Source organism: Lycorma delicatula, chromosome 7, assembly GCF_047948215.1.
Source record: "Lycorma delicatula isolate Av1 chromosome 7, ASM4794821v1, whole genome shotgun sequence".
Lineage (NCBI taxonomy): Eukaryota > Metazoa > Arthropoda > Insecta > Hemiptera > Fulgoridae > Lycorma > Lycorma delicatula.
The window spans coordinates 59,181,288-59,198,565 of NC_134461.1; the positions used below are offsets into that span (position 1 = coordinate 59,181,288).

Sequence of the window (17,278 nt, forward strand, 5' to 3'; positions counted from 1 at the left end):
AATTAGGTAATGAAATATTGTTTATTTTTCAACTGAAATAATCGTTATAAAAGTATTATCTCAAGTTCTACTATTAGGCAATACGTCTTTTTTTTATAATACTAGAATAATTAACCAAATTATTCAGGAATAAATATGCTACAGCAATATTGTTTATATTTTTTTAGTTGTATTTGTTGGTTTTTCAGAAAAAATAGTTTGTTTTTTGGTGAAAATAGTTCACCTTTTTTGGATCCTCCATTATGTAGCTGTGTTTTTTTAATAATTTACTATAACTGTTATTAAAATAGCTTATAATTTAAAACTTTTATTGATAAAAAATGTCATGGTCGACATAGTTGACGTCAATGATATATGATTTCATATGTAAAAACTCCTGGTGATAATTCTCTTGTTTTGGTCAAAATTAATTGTTATCTGGATGGTTCTCAGTCTTTGTGTCTGATAAAATGTAAAGTTTTGTGATTATGTATAATATAGTGTTAAAAACATTCAGTGATGGTAGGTATTATATTGGTCAAAATTTATTGTATTCCAATTGGTAAGTTTTATTCACATCTTATGATTGGGCAAACGTCAGGGATTAAGATTGGTTCAAATTGACTGCATAATAATTGGTTAGATGCTTAGAACATTTTGATTGGTTTGATGTAATAAATTTTTGATTGGTCAATCGTATTCGTACTTGTGATTGGATAGGAAAATACGGTATTCTGATTAGTTACTGAAATAATCTGTGGGGGCGGTGAAAGTAAGTGTAATCTGCGATTTGTCATCACGAATGTGAATTTCACTGGTTTATTTCTTATTGGATTTGCTTTGGGAGGATTAGAATTGTGTTTTGGTCAGACTAATATTTTATTCTTTTTACGCACTTAGAGGACTTATGAATGGAAAAAAGTTATATAATTTTCAACAAATTTCACTATTATTAAAAACTGGCTAATGCATGTATCTTAATGTTATACATATTTTTACATTATAAAATTTCATGGAAAATTATTAACTTTAATTCGCATATATTTTTATGATTACCCCATAAAGTATACTTGCATTTGAAAAGTAACATGAATTAACTTATTGTAAAACGTTACCTGTTTGGAAATTTTAAAAAGATTGAATATTAACTGTGCAATTTCATTAATTTGTAAAAATTTTATTAAATTATTACACCAATTTATTTCACATTATGTAATTCAAAATATACCGTCCAATTCTTTATCACGTTTGTTTTGAATATAAAAACCATAACATTTGCAAAGTGATTTGTTGTTTTTAAATAGAAATTTATGAGTTAGTATTTACAAATTTGTCCAGCTATGTTAATTAATAAAACAATAATATTAATCCGTATTAATATATAAATAAAACATACAAATTTTATGCTTTTTAAGTGCATCCATAGATATTATCTTAAATCTTCTGCTATTAATTCTGACTGATTCTTTCAAGAAAATCACCATGAAAACCTCTCTGATGCGTTTAGTTATTAATGTATTCAGATTTCTGGTCTAATTAGGGTCAGTAGACTATAAACAAAGCATGAATGTTATGTGATAGCACGATATTCTCGAATTGAAAAGAAAGAGAAATTGGAAATGAAAATAAGTAAGTTGGTAAATTCTATAATAATAGAAATTTATATTCAACTTAAAATATTTTACCGTGAAAAAATATAAGCATTAAACATTTATTTACTACAATGTTGACAATTTACCTACCAAAGATAAATTATAATTTCCTATTAGCCGCTGGAAAAACGTAAACTAATATTCTAATGTCGATTAACATAGTCACATTTCTAGTCAAATTCATACAATAAAATTTCATATATGGGAAAACGTAAGTCCGGAACTATTTTCAAAATGTTATAAAGCAAGTTTTCTAATAAAGATAATTACTTTTGTTATTATATTTGAATTGTTACAATCCAAATTGATTTTCTGAATCATATTTCTATATAGTTATGATTTTACTTAATGTCTATGAATATATTTTTTTATGTATATTTTGCATTTTAACGGTTAGAGATCGCTATATTATGGAATAAATTGTAGTCGAACAATTTCAACCTACGTCATTATATGTAATATTCTTTTTACAACTTACTAATAAGAGCATCTGTTGCTATATTCTCTTCTTTTCTTGCGAGTTTTCGTTTTTGAATGACCTAAAATAAAACAAAAATTAATTAATAAAAAAAATTAAAAGATAGTTTCCAATACAATTCATGATGGTGTTCATTGTAATTAAAACAAATAATGCTAGATAAATAAAAGGGATTTTTTAATAGAATAATTATGAAGCCTACTCTGTTGTAGAAGAGAAATCGTAGTTCTTTTAACAAAATACCGTAATATGATACGATCATCAAAAATGAAATTTTTTTAAAATTGCACCGGATTGGATAAATTAAGGAACCATAACTTATGAAAAAGATTATGCATTTTCGTTATTAATAGCAGAATTAAAGAGAGTAGTACAAGATGCAGAATAATACAAATGTGTGTGTATGTATATTTTGATTGTTAACAATATCGGCCTTTAGGAGGGAGAAGTAGACGTAGACAAAGATCAAAATGGATGTCGGAATCAGAAGAGGTATACTATAGAAAACGACCTATTTTTTGGGAGTAGTTAAAGAAAAGATACGTTAATTTTCTTGCCTTAAAATTGTGTGGTAAAATAATTTTTTTTTTGTAGTACAAAACATTAACACAGCTATGAGTTTTCCACTATTTGACATTATTAATAGGCCTTTGAAAAAAAAGTAAATTAAAGTTGCTCTAAATTATAAAATCAAGTATATTGTCGATCTTAGTGGAGAAGTAGCGTCTCGTCCTTTCATCCGGGGAAACCCGGGTTCGAATCCAGGACATGCATGGCATTTTTCATAAACTACAAAAATTCCATTTTCTTGCATCTACGCACTAGCTTATCTCTAAGATTCTGTGGTGAATTAATTTATTATGAAAAACAATGTTGATGAATAAATAACTAGTGTTTTAATTTAAATATTGGGAATGAAATTCACTAAATAATTATATTTTATAATATAAAAAAATTATAATGGGGTTTTAAACAGTACCAATCAAAATAATTTTTACAGAAACTTTGAATTTTCCGGATGTCTGTTTAACGAACACAAATAATATGAGGCCTACTAAAATAATCTTCATTAACGCCTTATGAATTTAAACATTTTTTAATATTTTTAAAATTTATTTTCATCCCATATTTAATTTATTATTACTTCATGTATATATTATTTTTAATCATTACTACGGACTTTACTTATACTTTTTAATTTCTCGGCAAGTATAGCTAGAATAGCTATATTAAAGAGGAAAGTAATCATGTCAAAAACGGGTATCACGTTTTTTAGCAAATCTTGACGTTTTAGTCATCTAAACGTTTTAGAAGTTATCTGGACAAAAAAATCATATATTATGTATGCGCATAAGTATGTATGTATGTAAATATGTGTGTAACACTGTTTTTAGCCTTATATCTCAGGATTGACCAAACCAATCTTCTTCAAATTTGGCTTAAATATTTCGATATATGGGACATCATATTAATCCTTTTTTTCAAAATTCGTGGGGAGAAATCGCAAAAAAAAAACAACTTCAATTTTCTTCAAAGGCATTTTAGAGAAAACTTTATTAAAGCAAATTTGTTACCTACATTACAAGTATAAATAATCCAAAAAAAAAATTTAAATCAACTCCCACCCCTTAAAATAGAAATATATGCTTTTTTGTTCTTTTGTTCTATCTTCTTTCGGTTTAAATATTTTTATATATAGATTAACACTTTATATAATTATTATAATATTATCTGTACATATATGTATATCTACAAAACAACTTGTCCTGACTGACTGATTCGTCAACGCCCAAAAAAAACAACTGAAGATAAATTCATGATATTTGCGTGCATGTTCTTCTAACGATGTACGTGCACAATAAGAAAGGAATTTTTGAAATTGTAATTGAAAGACTAATATTAAAATTTGAATTTATTGAAATTAATATTTGAAATGAAAAAAAAATAATTTTTTGAAATTGAACCTTGAAGGTGGTAAAAAAAAGGTAAAAATTTATGAAAAATGATGAAAATTTTCCCCATTTCTGTCTGTACTAAACGAGATGTTTACTAGTTTTGGATTTTCAAATACTCTTCTGATAAATATCTAAAAACAATTTTCGGGTTTTTTGAATTTCGATTTTTTTATGGGGTGCGATGGTGTATGGCAGTTCAACCAGTACAAACATTGTAAATGATATTGTACGTACGATGCGACTGGCTGCGCCTTCATCCAGTTACTTGGTATAAAAAACATAAAATAAAAAAAAAATTGATCGCGACTTGAAACGCAAGCAACAATATCTCGCGGGTGAAGCAGTGACAGTGATGCTAGTTATAATTATATAATATATTAATAATTATTACTTGTAATAATAAAATGTAATCAAACCTGTGCAGGGTATTGTAATGATTTGACCGGCTTAGCGGGGAATATCATTGAATACTTTGCCATCTTTTTTCCTAATTTTTCAGTAATTATGTGTTTCTGACGCTGCTCTGATTCAGATTACAGCGCTGTTTTCCTTTGATTCATTCAGTAAATATCGGAGGTGTTCCATTTTTGTTTCGTTCACGGAGGACACATTGTGGACTTAACTATTCACGTTGAGTACACATACCCACCCATTCCTGAAATATTATTATTTTATAAAAAATATCTTTTTTAAAAAAAAAAAGATATAATGGTGTATTTACGGTGGTATAACGTTTATATAACGTACGGTATTTACGTTTATATAACGGTGTATTTATAATCACATCAACAATTAAAGTCAATAGCGACTGGAGTGTAACTGTAAATATACGGATAAACATGTAGTCCTGAACAGATACAAGCGGACTACTTCTGAGACGTGTGGTTAATTGCATTCCAACCACCAAAGAACACCGGTATCCACGACCTAGTATTCAAATCCGAATAAAACAACTATATATACTAGGATTTGATCTAAGAACCCTCGACTTCGAAAAAGCTGATTTACGATGACGAGTTTTATCACTACAGTAACTCGATGGAATATATTATTATGTATAGGTTAGAATAAATATTTATTTATTTATAATAAACATTTTGTAAATTTTTATTATTGTTTTTGTTTATTTATTACAAAAAAGATAAATATAGTAATTAAAAAAAAATAATTAGGCAGAATTGTTATTATTTGTTTCTTGACTGGGTTGTTATTTTTTCTTTGCATTCAACATATATTTTAGTTCCATCCACTAAAACTCTTTTTCATTTCTTCTACAAATATTTCTGCCTAAATGAACTAATAAGGAATCTAAATATCTGACCCACTACTTTGTTCTTCTTGTAAAAATTTGACTTCATTTTCGTCTTCCTAAAACAAATAAGGAACTTTTCGTTTCGAAATAAAAATATTTACACTTAATTAGAATGTAATTATTACAAAAATAACATAATTTTCATGTCATTTAATTTTCAATAAATGTATATTATTTTTAAAGTTTTATGAATATGTTTACAAATCTAATTTTCTAAGCGTGTTAAATGATATTTTCTGATTATACATTTTGGCTGAAAATTTCGATGTAATACCACTTTTTAAATTTTCTACTTTTTCTGGCTATTTCATAGTCAATAAATTAAACACGTAAACTAATAAACTTTTCCTTTTTTACTTCCGGTGAATTCTCTAATAAAAGATTACCATCATAAAATTTTACCAGTAAAAACGGGTTTTTTATTTCACCACTGAGTGTACAGTCTCCTTAATTTTATATTACAAAAATTCAATTTTTGGTTCTGAAAGTATGATTGTGATATTACAATAAAAATTATTAAACAGAACTAAGTATTATATCAGATTGTTGGTAATTTTCAAGGCTGTAGACAGTTAAATACAAAAAAAATAAAAAAATCAATAAAAAAATTCATTTATGCTCGTGATAATGTGTGGTATTTAATACCAGACAAACCAGTTAATTTCTTTTAATAAGTTTACATTTTCTATTTTATGTCTCAAAAGAGAAGGTTTAATAACCTTATAAACAAAGGTCACTCACCCATTCTCTTTATTATGCAAAATTCAGACAATGAAAAAGTTTCCTAAACAAATCAACAGGTATCTGACCGGGATTCGAACCCGGGGCCTCAAGATAAAAGGGCGAGACGCTACCACTCTGCCACGGAGATCGGCAAATTATCGCAACTCTACAAGTCCTTTATTCTTGTTATGGACAAGGGTAACAAATAAAAGATACCCTTTATTGAAATCTGTGGTTTTATGCTGCACCACCAACGGAATTAAAAAAAGGAAAAAATTAACGATTGAATAGAAAAATAAGCCCTACTCATATACAAACTGTAATCATTTAAGAAAAGCTGCCTCCACCGAAATAACAGTTTAAGGAACCCCATACGAGTTTTTATCTAGGTTGCAAGCAACATATACTAATAAACTATTTTGCATTGAAGAGGTAAAATATATATATATATATATTTATATTTTGCTCAATAACAATTATAATTACAATCAGCTCTCCTGCGGAGCCATAAGTAAGTTTCCTGACAAAAGCACGTGATAAGAAGGTCCTTAAGGAACCCCCAAAATAATACACAAATAGTTGCAAGCAAACTTAATGTCAAATATGAAATTTCAAGCTCAGTCATAAATCACAAACCATTAATTTCATTACCATATAGTCCACAAAACAAACATTAATAACAAATAAAAAGAAAAAGAAAGAGGAGTAACAAGAAATTAGATAAGATACCATTAAACTTGACGGTGTTAGATTCCAAACTGTTATGTAGACCTTAAGTCGAGTATATGGATTCGTTTCAACCGTCGGACGTCTCTGCTGTTATCGAGATATTTATAATATATCTTATATTATAATATATGTTATTGACATATAATATATGTCGTAAAAATGCTCTTTTTTTCAGTAATTAAAAATCTATCAGTTAACAGGTTCAGGATTTCTAAAAGAAGTATAGTAATTAAATATTGTGATTTGTTGAAAGTATCCACTTAACTAAGACTGTACAACCAGATCTCCATAAAATGGTATTAATATACTTACGAAAGGATGTTAAGAACGATGTACTCACCCCTTTTACAAATTTGTGTAAGTGATGAATATGCTTCATGTTTTGTCTTGAAAGTTCGGTCATATGAAATAAAATATCTGGGTGAAGATGTAATTTAATGTATCTCTGTTTAGTAATTTCAGTTGACCTGAAACATTTTTAAAGTTTTTATAGAATGTAGAATCCATTATTTTATTTTTTATTTTTAAAACAAAATTCAATACAGAAATCTAATTTAAAAGTATAACTATATTAGAGATTTACTCTGTAGCTTAAGCATAATGTAAACTTAAATACAATGTCATTATTACATGACGATGATCTCAATATAATTAACAAACAGTATTTCATAAGTAATGATGAGTTAAATAATTTAACTTTATCAATTATTATCCTGCATTAATAGATCTATATAGGCATTTTTTATTTGTAAAATTAAGTTGTGAAAATTAGTATTAAACGCCCATAAAAATCTGCTAATAAGTACACTTTTTAACCTTTTGCTTATAAAAATTTTTTTTTAAACAATACTGAGTTAATCACAGACAGTTTGTATTTGAATTTTTAGAATATTTATCATAAATAAATAATCGGAGTAAAAATTAAAGCCTTATTTTTTAAGCAAACAATAATATACTTTTAATATACACTTTTTTAATTTTGTGTAGAGTCATTCAGGAAAGGATTTTTTTTTTCTTCAGTCATTTGACCGGTTTGATGCAGCTCTCCAAGATTCCCTATCTAGTGCTAGTCGTTTCATTTCAGTATACCCTCTACATCCTCCATCCCTAACAATTTGTTTTACATATTGCAAACGTGACCTGCCTATACAATTTTTTCCTTCTACCTGTCCTTCCAATATTAAAGTGACTATTCCAGGATGCCTTAGTATGTGGCCTATAAGTCTCTCTTCTTTTAACTATATTTTTCCAAATGCTTCTTTCTTCATCTTTTTGCCGCAATACCTCTTCATTTGTCACTTTATCCACCCATCTGATTTTTAACATTCTCCTATAGCACCACATTTCAAAAGTTTCTAATCTTTTCTTCTCAGATACTCCGATTGTCCAAGTTTCACTTCCATATAAAGCGACACTCCAAACATACACTTTCAAAAATCTTTTCCTGACATTTAAATTAATTTTTGATGTAAACAAATTATATTTATTACTGAAGGCTCGTTTGGCTTGTGCTATTCGGCATTTTAGTGGTATTTTTAGTTCTGAAAGGTAAATGATCAATGTGATCTTGCGTATTACAGACATGTAAGCCGGCTGCTATCACAGAATACATGGTTTTAAAAGATTGTTCCTGAAACGGTTAAAAGTGGTTTTATTTTGTATAATACCGGATTACCAATATGGTTTTTGCGAAAAACATGGTACTGTAGAACTAATCCATTGCGTGATCGCTTGATTGCTTACTGCAATAGGGATATGAATTATTCTACAATCATCCAAGTTTTTTGCCTTTAACCTATCTTGAAAATGGCCGATTACATCGCATGCTGATATATTTTGGATCTGGTGAACCGATTTCCATGATTTTTTGTTCGCTTATTCTTATTATTCCTCTTTTAGGTTTTTATTTTTAGTTTAAGTCAACCGCTGTTATTTTGATTAAAGACTGAAACTTTTAATCATATGAAATTTTCATCAGTTAAAAGATCTGATTTTCGTATTGAACATATTGACTTATAATTCAATATAATTTTGAAATAGATGGTAATAAGGACGGAAAAAAACCTGCATAATTACTTACATGACTTAAATACTGATTAGGGGTAAAACTAACATTTGTTAGAGGTTTAATATCGTATACGAATTATTATGTCCAGATCTTGGCTTAAATATCTTTTATTTAGCTGGGAAATAAATATTATTAAAATACGGAAATAAAAGAATGTTAAATAAAAACTATCAGTTACTTTTTTCTTTATTTATCTTTTTTCCCTTAAAATTTTTGTTATTAATTAATAAAATTTTTATATATCTTTGAACCAAATTATTTATATTTAATCATCATCATCATCAGTAGTAAATGGATTCGGTATTGGAACATATTTGTATCATTATGATAAATTAAAATATTTATTAAATGGAAAAGTTCATCCACAGATTAAAAAAAAAATATTTTTTTAGTACTTACCATAATAAATGTTTTGCAAAATTTGATGTGTTATCTAATTGCTCAGTAGAGTTAACATTCATTTGTGTACCTGTAATAAGAAAAATATCGAATTAGTATTAATTTAGAACAAATGAAAAAAACAATTATATATATATATATATATATATATATATATATAATCCGATTTAGACATTTGTCGTACCGTGGGTGATTAAACACTTCACGCTGCAGGAGCTTCTTTGTTACAACTGCAGTGTGCGGCCGAGCATTGTCATGGAGAAAGACAATGCCTGATGACAACATTCCTCTCCGCTTATTCTTATTCACCCACCATACAGCCCGGACTTGGCTCTATTTTCACTTCTGCTCACATGAAACGCTGGCTAGGAGGGCAACATTTTGGCATAGATATCGAGCTGCAGACCAACGTAGAAACATGGCTGTAAACACAGGCGGCTCCGTTCTATGACGAGGGTATTGGAAAGTTGGTACCACGCTAAGACAAATGCCTAAATCGGAGTGGCGACTATGTAGAGAAATAGCGTAACTATGTAAGTACTTGTTACAAATAAAAATTTTTTTATTTTCACTGTGGTTTTAATTTCGTGACTGATCGGACCTTGAAAAAAAATAACCCCCGTGTGTATATATATATATATACTTATTGTTAGACCTCATACTTATTAGAAGCTTTGTATATATATATATATATATATATATATATATATATATATATATATATATTTTATTTATTTTTTTTTTTAGATTTAGTTTAGGATTTCTAATTATTAGGAACTAGTATATATATTTAATAAAACTTGGAGATACATGTTTTCAATATTATCTTTAACCCACCGGGTTGGTTGGTCTAGGGGTAAACTCATCGTCGTAAAACAGCTGATTTCGAGGTCAAAGTTCTCAGATTCAAATCCTACTAAAGGTAGTTACTTTTATTCGGATTTGAATACTAGAACATGGATACCAGTGATCTTTGGTGGTTGGGTTTCAATTAACCACACGTTTCAGGAGTAGTCGACCCGAGTTTGTTCAAGATACAAACTTTCCGGTACAGTTACATTACACTAATAAGTCGCTAATGATTTTAATTGTTGATGCGACTATAAATAAAAGTATTAAAAAAAATATATCTTATATAATCTGCTTAGCTTGTCAGTGATTTAAAATGCAGTAAAATAAATAAATTGAAATATAAATTCCAACCAAAAGTTATTTAAGTGTACATGAGGTTTTACCTAAATTTGGCTTTTTAATTTTAAATTATACACGCATATACATAGGAAAATTGTGTTGGTCTGTAAGACATTACAGAAAAAAAACATTTGTAAATATTGTATTCTTACTATAATTAATATTAATTCTCAAAAATCTAAATTTTTTGGTTACCCCTATATCGCTACACATTATTCGTTACCCTCACCTATCCTAACTTTTTAAATTCATCCCCTCTCAATTATTACCCTCAAAGTACCTAAATAGTTAAACATTTTTACAAAAAAAATATCATTAAGATATTAAAATTACAATATTTTATTTAACAATAAATAATTGTTAATAATATAAGTAATCAAGTACACAATTTTACTTTTGTGATACAAATACTAAAAATTAAAAAATTGATTCGCAAAAATAATATAATTCTGTGGATCTTATATATATATATATATATATATATATATATATATGTATATAAAATTTCAAGAAAAAATTAACATTATGTTGTTCCCTTTCCAGAATTTCTGCTTTTTCAAAATCAAATTTGTATTTTTTCATCACTCACTTTTTTGTTGCCGCTATTATTTCATAAGTTACAGACGTTTCTAATATTTTTTATAAATATTGCATATGTTGATGATTAAAAACAGTATACTGTTACTGCTTTTGACTAGAATAAATTTTTCCTTTCCCACTCGTAATCGTGAAGCCCAAACAGCTTATACTATTTTTAATTTCGACTTTCTTGGTAAATTTAATTACTCAAAAGACAATAAATTTTGCCATAAAATATCATAAATATATCTTCTTCTCTAATCCATATTGAGATTTAAGATTTCCACCTGACCAATTGAGATTATCTCTTTGAATATTACGTACCTTGAATTTTTAATAATATAATAAATAAAATAAAATAAAGAAGTAAGTGTTAGAGAAATTTTAGCCATGTTAATATTGGAAATATATGAGTGTTGTACGGTAATACTCTACAAAAGGAATGCTAAGCAAGATAATAAAGTTTAAATTTTGGGTCTAGTTCTATCTGACATTTAAGAAAACTAGCTTAGAGATTTTTTTTAATGTTATATTTTGTCACAGTATTTAATTTTTTCTTAATTTTATTAAAACTTTAAAATATATCTATGAATTGTTTTTTAATGTTATAAAATATTTATATTTAAAAAAATATATATATGAAACTCATTTTTTGTAATGCTATCGCTAAATCTGTGCTCAATCATGCCGATGAATACAGATATAGAAAATTGCATTTTTTTTAACTCGGTAATATATGGTAAAAAAGTGAATAAATTTAACCTGTTACTTCGCTACTTTTGTTCGAGTATTAAATTATTATTAGCGGTTAACCATTTAAATCGAATAATGAAATTAGATGCAATAGCTCAGATGGTATATATATTAGTATATATACCAAAGTATAATATACTTATGTAATATTAATATAATATACTTTATATTATAAGGCTTAATAACCGGCTTGAATTAGTTGTTCTTTTACTCATCTCATTCAAAAGTATAGGTTAAGATAATATCAGAATAAACAATTCCTTAAAAAGGACTCGGAACTAAAGAAGAATTCCGTTCGTTCCAAGAAATAATCAACTTCAAAATAAACAAGTTTTTTCCAAAAAAATAATAAGAAATGTAAAAACTCTAGATTGGATAAGCAAGAAGTGTGTTAACTAGGTGATAAAAAAGTGATCGGTTGATTATGTAAAAAGAAAATAAATAAATAAAATACTTCCACTATTTTTTTTTTAGCCCTTATTTTATACCTCTATCTTTGTTTCTTTTCTCTTGTTTGAATGTTGTATTGCATAAATATATAAAAATTAAAAAAAATAAAATAAATTAAATAAAATAGAAATTAGAAAAGACAAAACTAACTAGAGATAGAAAGAATAAAGTTTTTACTAGGTCGATTACCTCTCCAAGGTTAAAACAACTTACAATGATGAAGGTAATTTATAAACGTGATTTACGAGTAATATTTATATTCATTAGTTGGATGAACTATTATTAATATTAATGGTTAAATTATAAGTCGATACTCGTTTGTAATAATTTTAGTTATATGGTTACTAATAATAATCTAATTTATAGTTACCACAAAGAATATCCAGAGTGCACCTTGCAACATAATCGTGAATATCAAATACAGATCCGTCAGTTTTCTTTTCGATTACATCAACAAGTATTTTACTTTGTTCATTAAAACATTCAGTAAAATTTTCTAATAATTTCTGATTGAATGTTGGGTTAACCAGTTTACGTAATTTTTTCCAGTTCTCTCCTGTAAAAAAAAAATATACATACAATGCTTCATAAAATGTTTCTTTTAAATTAACTGCTTCAGACTACAGAATGTTTTATACGCAATATTTTGTAATACTATTTTATCATTTCTAATCTAATTATTTATTACATAGTATTTATTGTTATTTCCAGAAGCACATTGTGTTAATTGTGTAATACACCATAGAACTTGATTATGATGTTTTAGAAAATAGAGTTTTTGTTATTGTATTCGTTTTAAAATCGATTTTTATTATCTAATCTGTAATACTATTATTATAAAGTAAATATTATGTTTAAACTGAATGTAAATTATAATTTTTAATTATCAATACAAATAAATACAAAAAATATGTCATAATGTAGAAGTGCATTTTAAATGAGAAAGATTTTATCTATTGGAAAAACTTGGTAGTATGTGGTATATAATAAACTTATTGGATATATTATATAAAACCATTGTACCATTCATTGTCATTATGCTGTATCATTACCTTCATATGCGCTCTCTGTAATCATAAACAGAACCAGTGTTGCTCTATTGTATGTATAAACGTTAGCTTGACCACATACGTCGTTGAAACATAATACATCTAGCAATTCCTGATGTGATGTGTATAATGTTCTGTTTTGAAAAAAAATTATTTATGCAAGTTTTTAATTACAAAGTTATTTCCAGGTTTACTGTGTGCGCAATATTTTTTCACATTTTAATTGCATAAGAAACGATTTCACATAGTGGATTTTTGTTATTCTGTCAAAGTTGGTATTTTATAATTTCGTATTCCATTGTATTTAGTAAGTAATGTTGGATAGAACTATTAAGGAGATTCTTTATATAATAGCCAATTATACAAATGAGATAATGCAGATCTAACTAGAATCCCATCAACTGGCGGCTAGAGGCGAAGGCACCTCCCAGAACCGTGTTCATGCTTAATTGGGGGGGTCTATTTCTGGGAGGCAGGGTTTAAAAAACTTACTATGCGGGTTACACACGACAGTCTATCAAAATCTTAAATTTTATTGTCTTAAAAACAATATCACAATATCACAAAGGATCAAGCCGTTTTGAAGAAACATATCTACTGCAGCGCTCCCTGGTGGCTTACAACCGTAAAACTAATCTAAGAACTTGCTATGATGTGATGATACCTATATAAAGCAAAAAACCCGCATCAAAACCGCCTAGTCGTTTTAGAGAAACACATTTACTGTAGCATCTCCTAGTGGCTTATAACCATAAAATTAATCGTATAATTAATAGTATAATTAACCGTATAATTAATAGGAATAAATTGTAAATAATGTATAGTTTATTTATTACCTGATGCAATGAAAATTCCATTTGCTTGATCTTTAAAAAACTGATAGGTAGGATCTTTGTTTGTTGCATATTCACTCGTCATTAGTGCCTGAAAAAAATTTGTAAACAAATTATGACTAAATAGTTATTTTCTACTACAAATTATTAATGTTACCTAATTTTATTTATAATTTTTACGTTTATTAATATTTTTTGTTTAGGGTTTCGGTTAAATTTTACAGACCATTGCACTTGCTCTTTAGCTATGGTTATACAGGTATTGTATTAATAAATTTTAGAAAACTAGAAGCTAAATATTTCAACTTGAAAGGTTTTAATTTTACATGAAAGTAAAAATACTTACCATGTATAGAGGATAAAAATTCTAAATGCCAAAATGATTATGTATTTTCAAAGATATATAATATTAATCTTTTTGGGAAAAGTTATGTTAATTATATACTTATGTAATAACCCTATATATTTATGAATTTATTATATGTTCGACATGAAATTAATTTTTTCAGTTTTCAGGTTATTAAACCAAAAGTACGTATAAATTGCCCCCCCCCCAATATTTTCTACAGTTTAAACCACAAAATAACTGAAAACCGTTCATAATATTTCCTTTTACATAAACAGAAATAACATAATGGAGATTTTTTAAAAACGTTTTCTTATTTTTATTATCTGTTTTATAGGTAAGTCGACAATAAAAGTTGTTTTTAAACCTGTATTAAATAAAATAATTTTAGATTTACTAAATACAATTGTAAATAACTTAGTCTTTAGGACCGTTAAAAACATTTTTAGAGATTCTAGCCCCCCTCACCATTATAAGAAAATATAAAATATTTATAAATATAACATATTTCCCTTGCTTGCATAAAATTTCTACAGTTAGTTATTTTTATTTTTATTTTAGATGGAAAATAAAATTTTTCGATTCCCAAGTGCTTGTAAAATCATACTACAATGTTTCTGGAAAATTATAGATATATAAAGCTTGAAATATGTTTACAATATTAAGTGTAAATGCCATTAATAATTTGAAACGCTAAAAAATTTCTGGTGACGCTCGTTATTAAGGTTGATATACACGATTGAACTGAATATATAATACATGATTGGCTTTATTATTATTACTGTAATTTACGTAGCAAAACGAGGTCCTGTTTTAACTTGACCTTTTAAAATTCTATCTGTTTGCGTGTTTGTGACGTACTTATGATTAATCGCATTTTCCGATGTAAATTGGTTTAATTAACCAAATTCCACTATATTAGGTCAAACAAATTATATGTAACGATTTTTCATAAAATTTCCCGTTTCAAAATAATTTCCACTACAGTTATCGAAACGAACATAGACTGTTATCTCTCACTCATCCAATCACCGTTTGGCCGGTCCTTTTTTTAAATACAGAGGGATGTTAAAGTATGCAACGGCTTCATATTTTAAAAATGAGGGCTGCTTGGAGGTAGAAACGAGGAGAGGATCTACATACTTAACAAAATTACTACTTTATAAAGTATTTGAAACTTTTGTCCTCTACTTTGGATTCGCCACATTGAAACTTTTTTAAATAGGAAACACCGTTATACGAAACACCGTTTTTAAATAAAAATCTTACTTTTCGAGTTGTAAATAATGAAATTTGCAAAAACAGAAAAATCGCGGTTGTAATAAAACAAGGTGAAACGCCCCGTAGTAATTTTTTAATACTATACCTTATACTTTAATAATATAAATTTTATTTAAAACTACTTTCAGAATTATATCCAATAACAAATTTTGAAATAATCTTAGGTTGGTTATATTGCTTCATATTAATGAACATTACAATTGAGACCTTGATACTGACATGACGGATAACGTTGACATTATTTTACCTTTTGACAATCAGTTGTTATATTTATAATTTTTGTTTTTAAAATTCAGGTTAATATAATTAACGATTATGAAGTAAATGATTATTATAATTATAACATGTCAATAATCCTGAGGATGGATTACTAATACGAAAGCGCTCGAACATACTATTAAAGATTGTTGGTAAGTGGAAACCATTACATAAATAAATTATATATCAATACCAACGGGCCATAATTAATAAAATTAACAAATCTTAAACAGTTAAATTGGTATAAATTGCTCAAACACTGATAATAATAATAATTATTAAATAATTTCATAATTATTATTAAGTCGCTATCGTTTTTCTCATGATATTTTATATTAAAATCCTCTATCATAAGTCTATTTTCCTATTAAAAAAAAAAATTGATTCAATATGTCGGATCAGAGATGACGGTTAAAAATTTCAAACAAACCATAAAGTAGTAATTTTGTATTTTTTTAGATATGCAATTGATTTTAGATATGTTTATTGATTTTGCATTCTATTATCCTTTAGTTTTAAAATATGAAGTTGTTTTCATACTGCAATATCACTCTACACACTACGAATAGATTATTAATTTTATTGTGTATTCTGTATATTATTAAAACGGTTGAAAAAAGTTGACAACACAGTTGTAAGGCTTTCCGTCACCCGGCTTTTTTCTGATGGACGGCTTACACACTCATAAACACACAACTTAATTCAAAACATTTATCATTTTACTTAAAATATAATATTTTTTGTTTATTTAATTCAATGTTTCTAATTAACATTGAATTAGAAAGGGCACGCGGGTATTCCATTCCATTCACACGGGTGTGGCGGTATTAGCGGCCTTTAAATGCATTTTTACACTTAAAATATTATTCATTTAATTAATTCTATCACTCACCTGTGACATCACAACATAGCAGTCAGTCGACTGCAACAGCTGTACCTCAGTACTATACTAGCGCTCCTTGTGGTGAGAGGAGTACTAATGACGCAGTATGTCCACTTAGCCACTAGTTTATTTAGACCACTTTTAGGATGGGGTGAGATTTTGCAAAACATTTTTTTTTGGAAATATTATTTTTTAATAGTTAACAAATGTGTCTGAAAAATAAGAGCTTAATTAGGCGAAATTTCTAGATACTGAGGGTGACCTTGCTGTACAGTCTCACCCCCTTGACCTTTTATGTTGAAAATTTAATGACGTCGATACCCCATACACAGAAATAATCTGACCCAGTTTAGCGAAAAT

At 27.3% G+C, this 17,278-nt stretch overlaps 1 protein-coding gene across 2 annotated transcripts in view; it reads right to left on the reverse strand.

Annotated features, from left to right (window-relative positions):
• Positions 1-17,278, reverse strand: part of LOC142327924 (cytochrome P450 4C1-like) — a 77,755-nt gene that overhangs the window by 12,354 nt on the left and 48,123 nt on the right. For both annotated transcript variants that reach the window (XM_075371299.1, XM_075371298.1), the window contains 5 exons: positions 14,154-14,241; positions 12,639-12,824; positions 9,296-9,365; positions 7,169-7,295; positions 2,110-2,170 (listed from right to left, as the gene is read on the reverse strand). In XM_075371299.1, the coding sequence (XP_075227414.1) occupies positions 2,110-2,170; positions 7,169-7,295; positions 9,296-9,365; positions 12,639-12,824; positions 14,154-14,241 (532 nt within the window). The remainder of the gene's footprint in view (positions 1-2,109; positions 2,171-7,168; positions 7,296-9,295; positions 9,366-12,638; positions 12,825-14,153; positions 14,242-17,278) is intronic.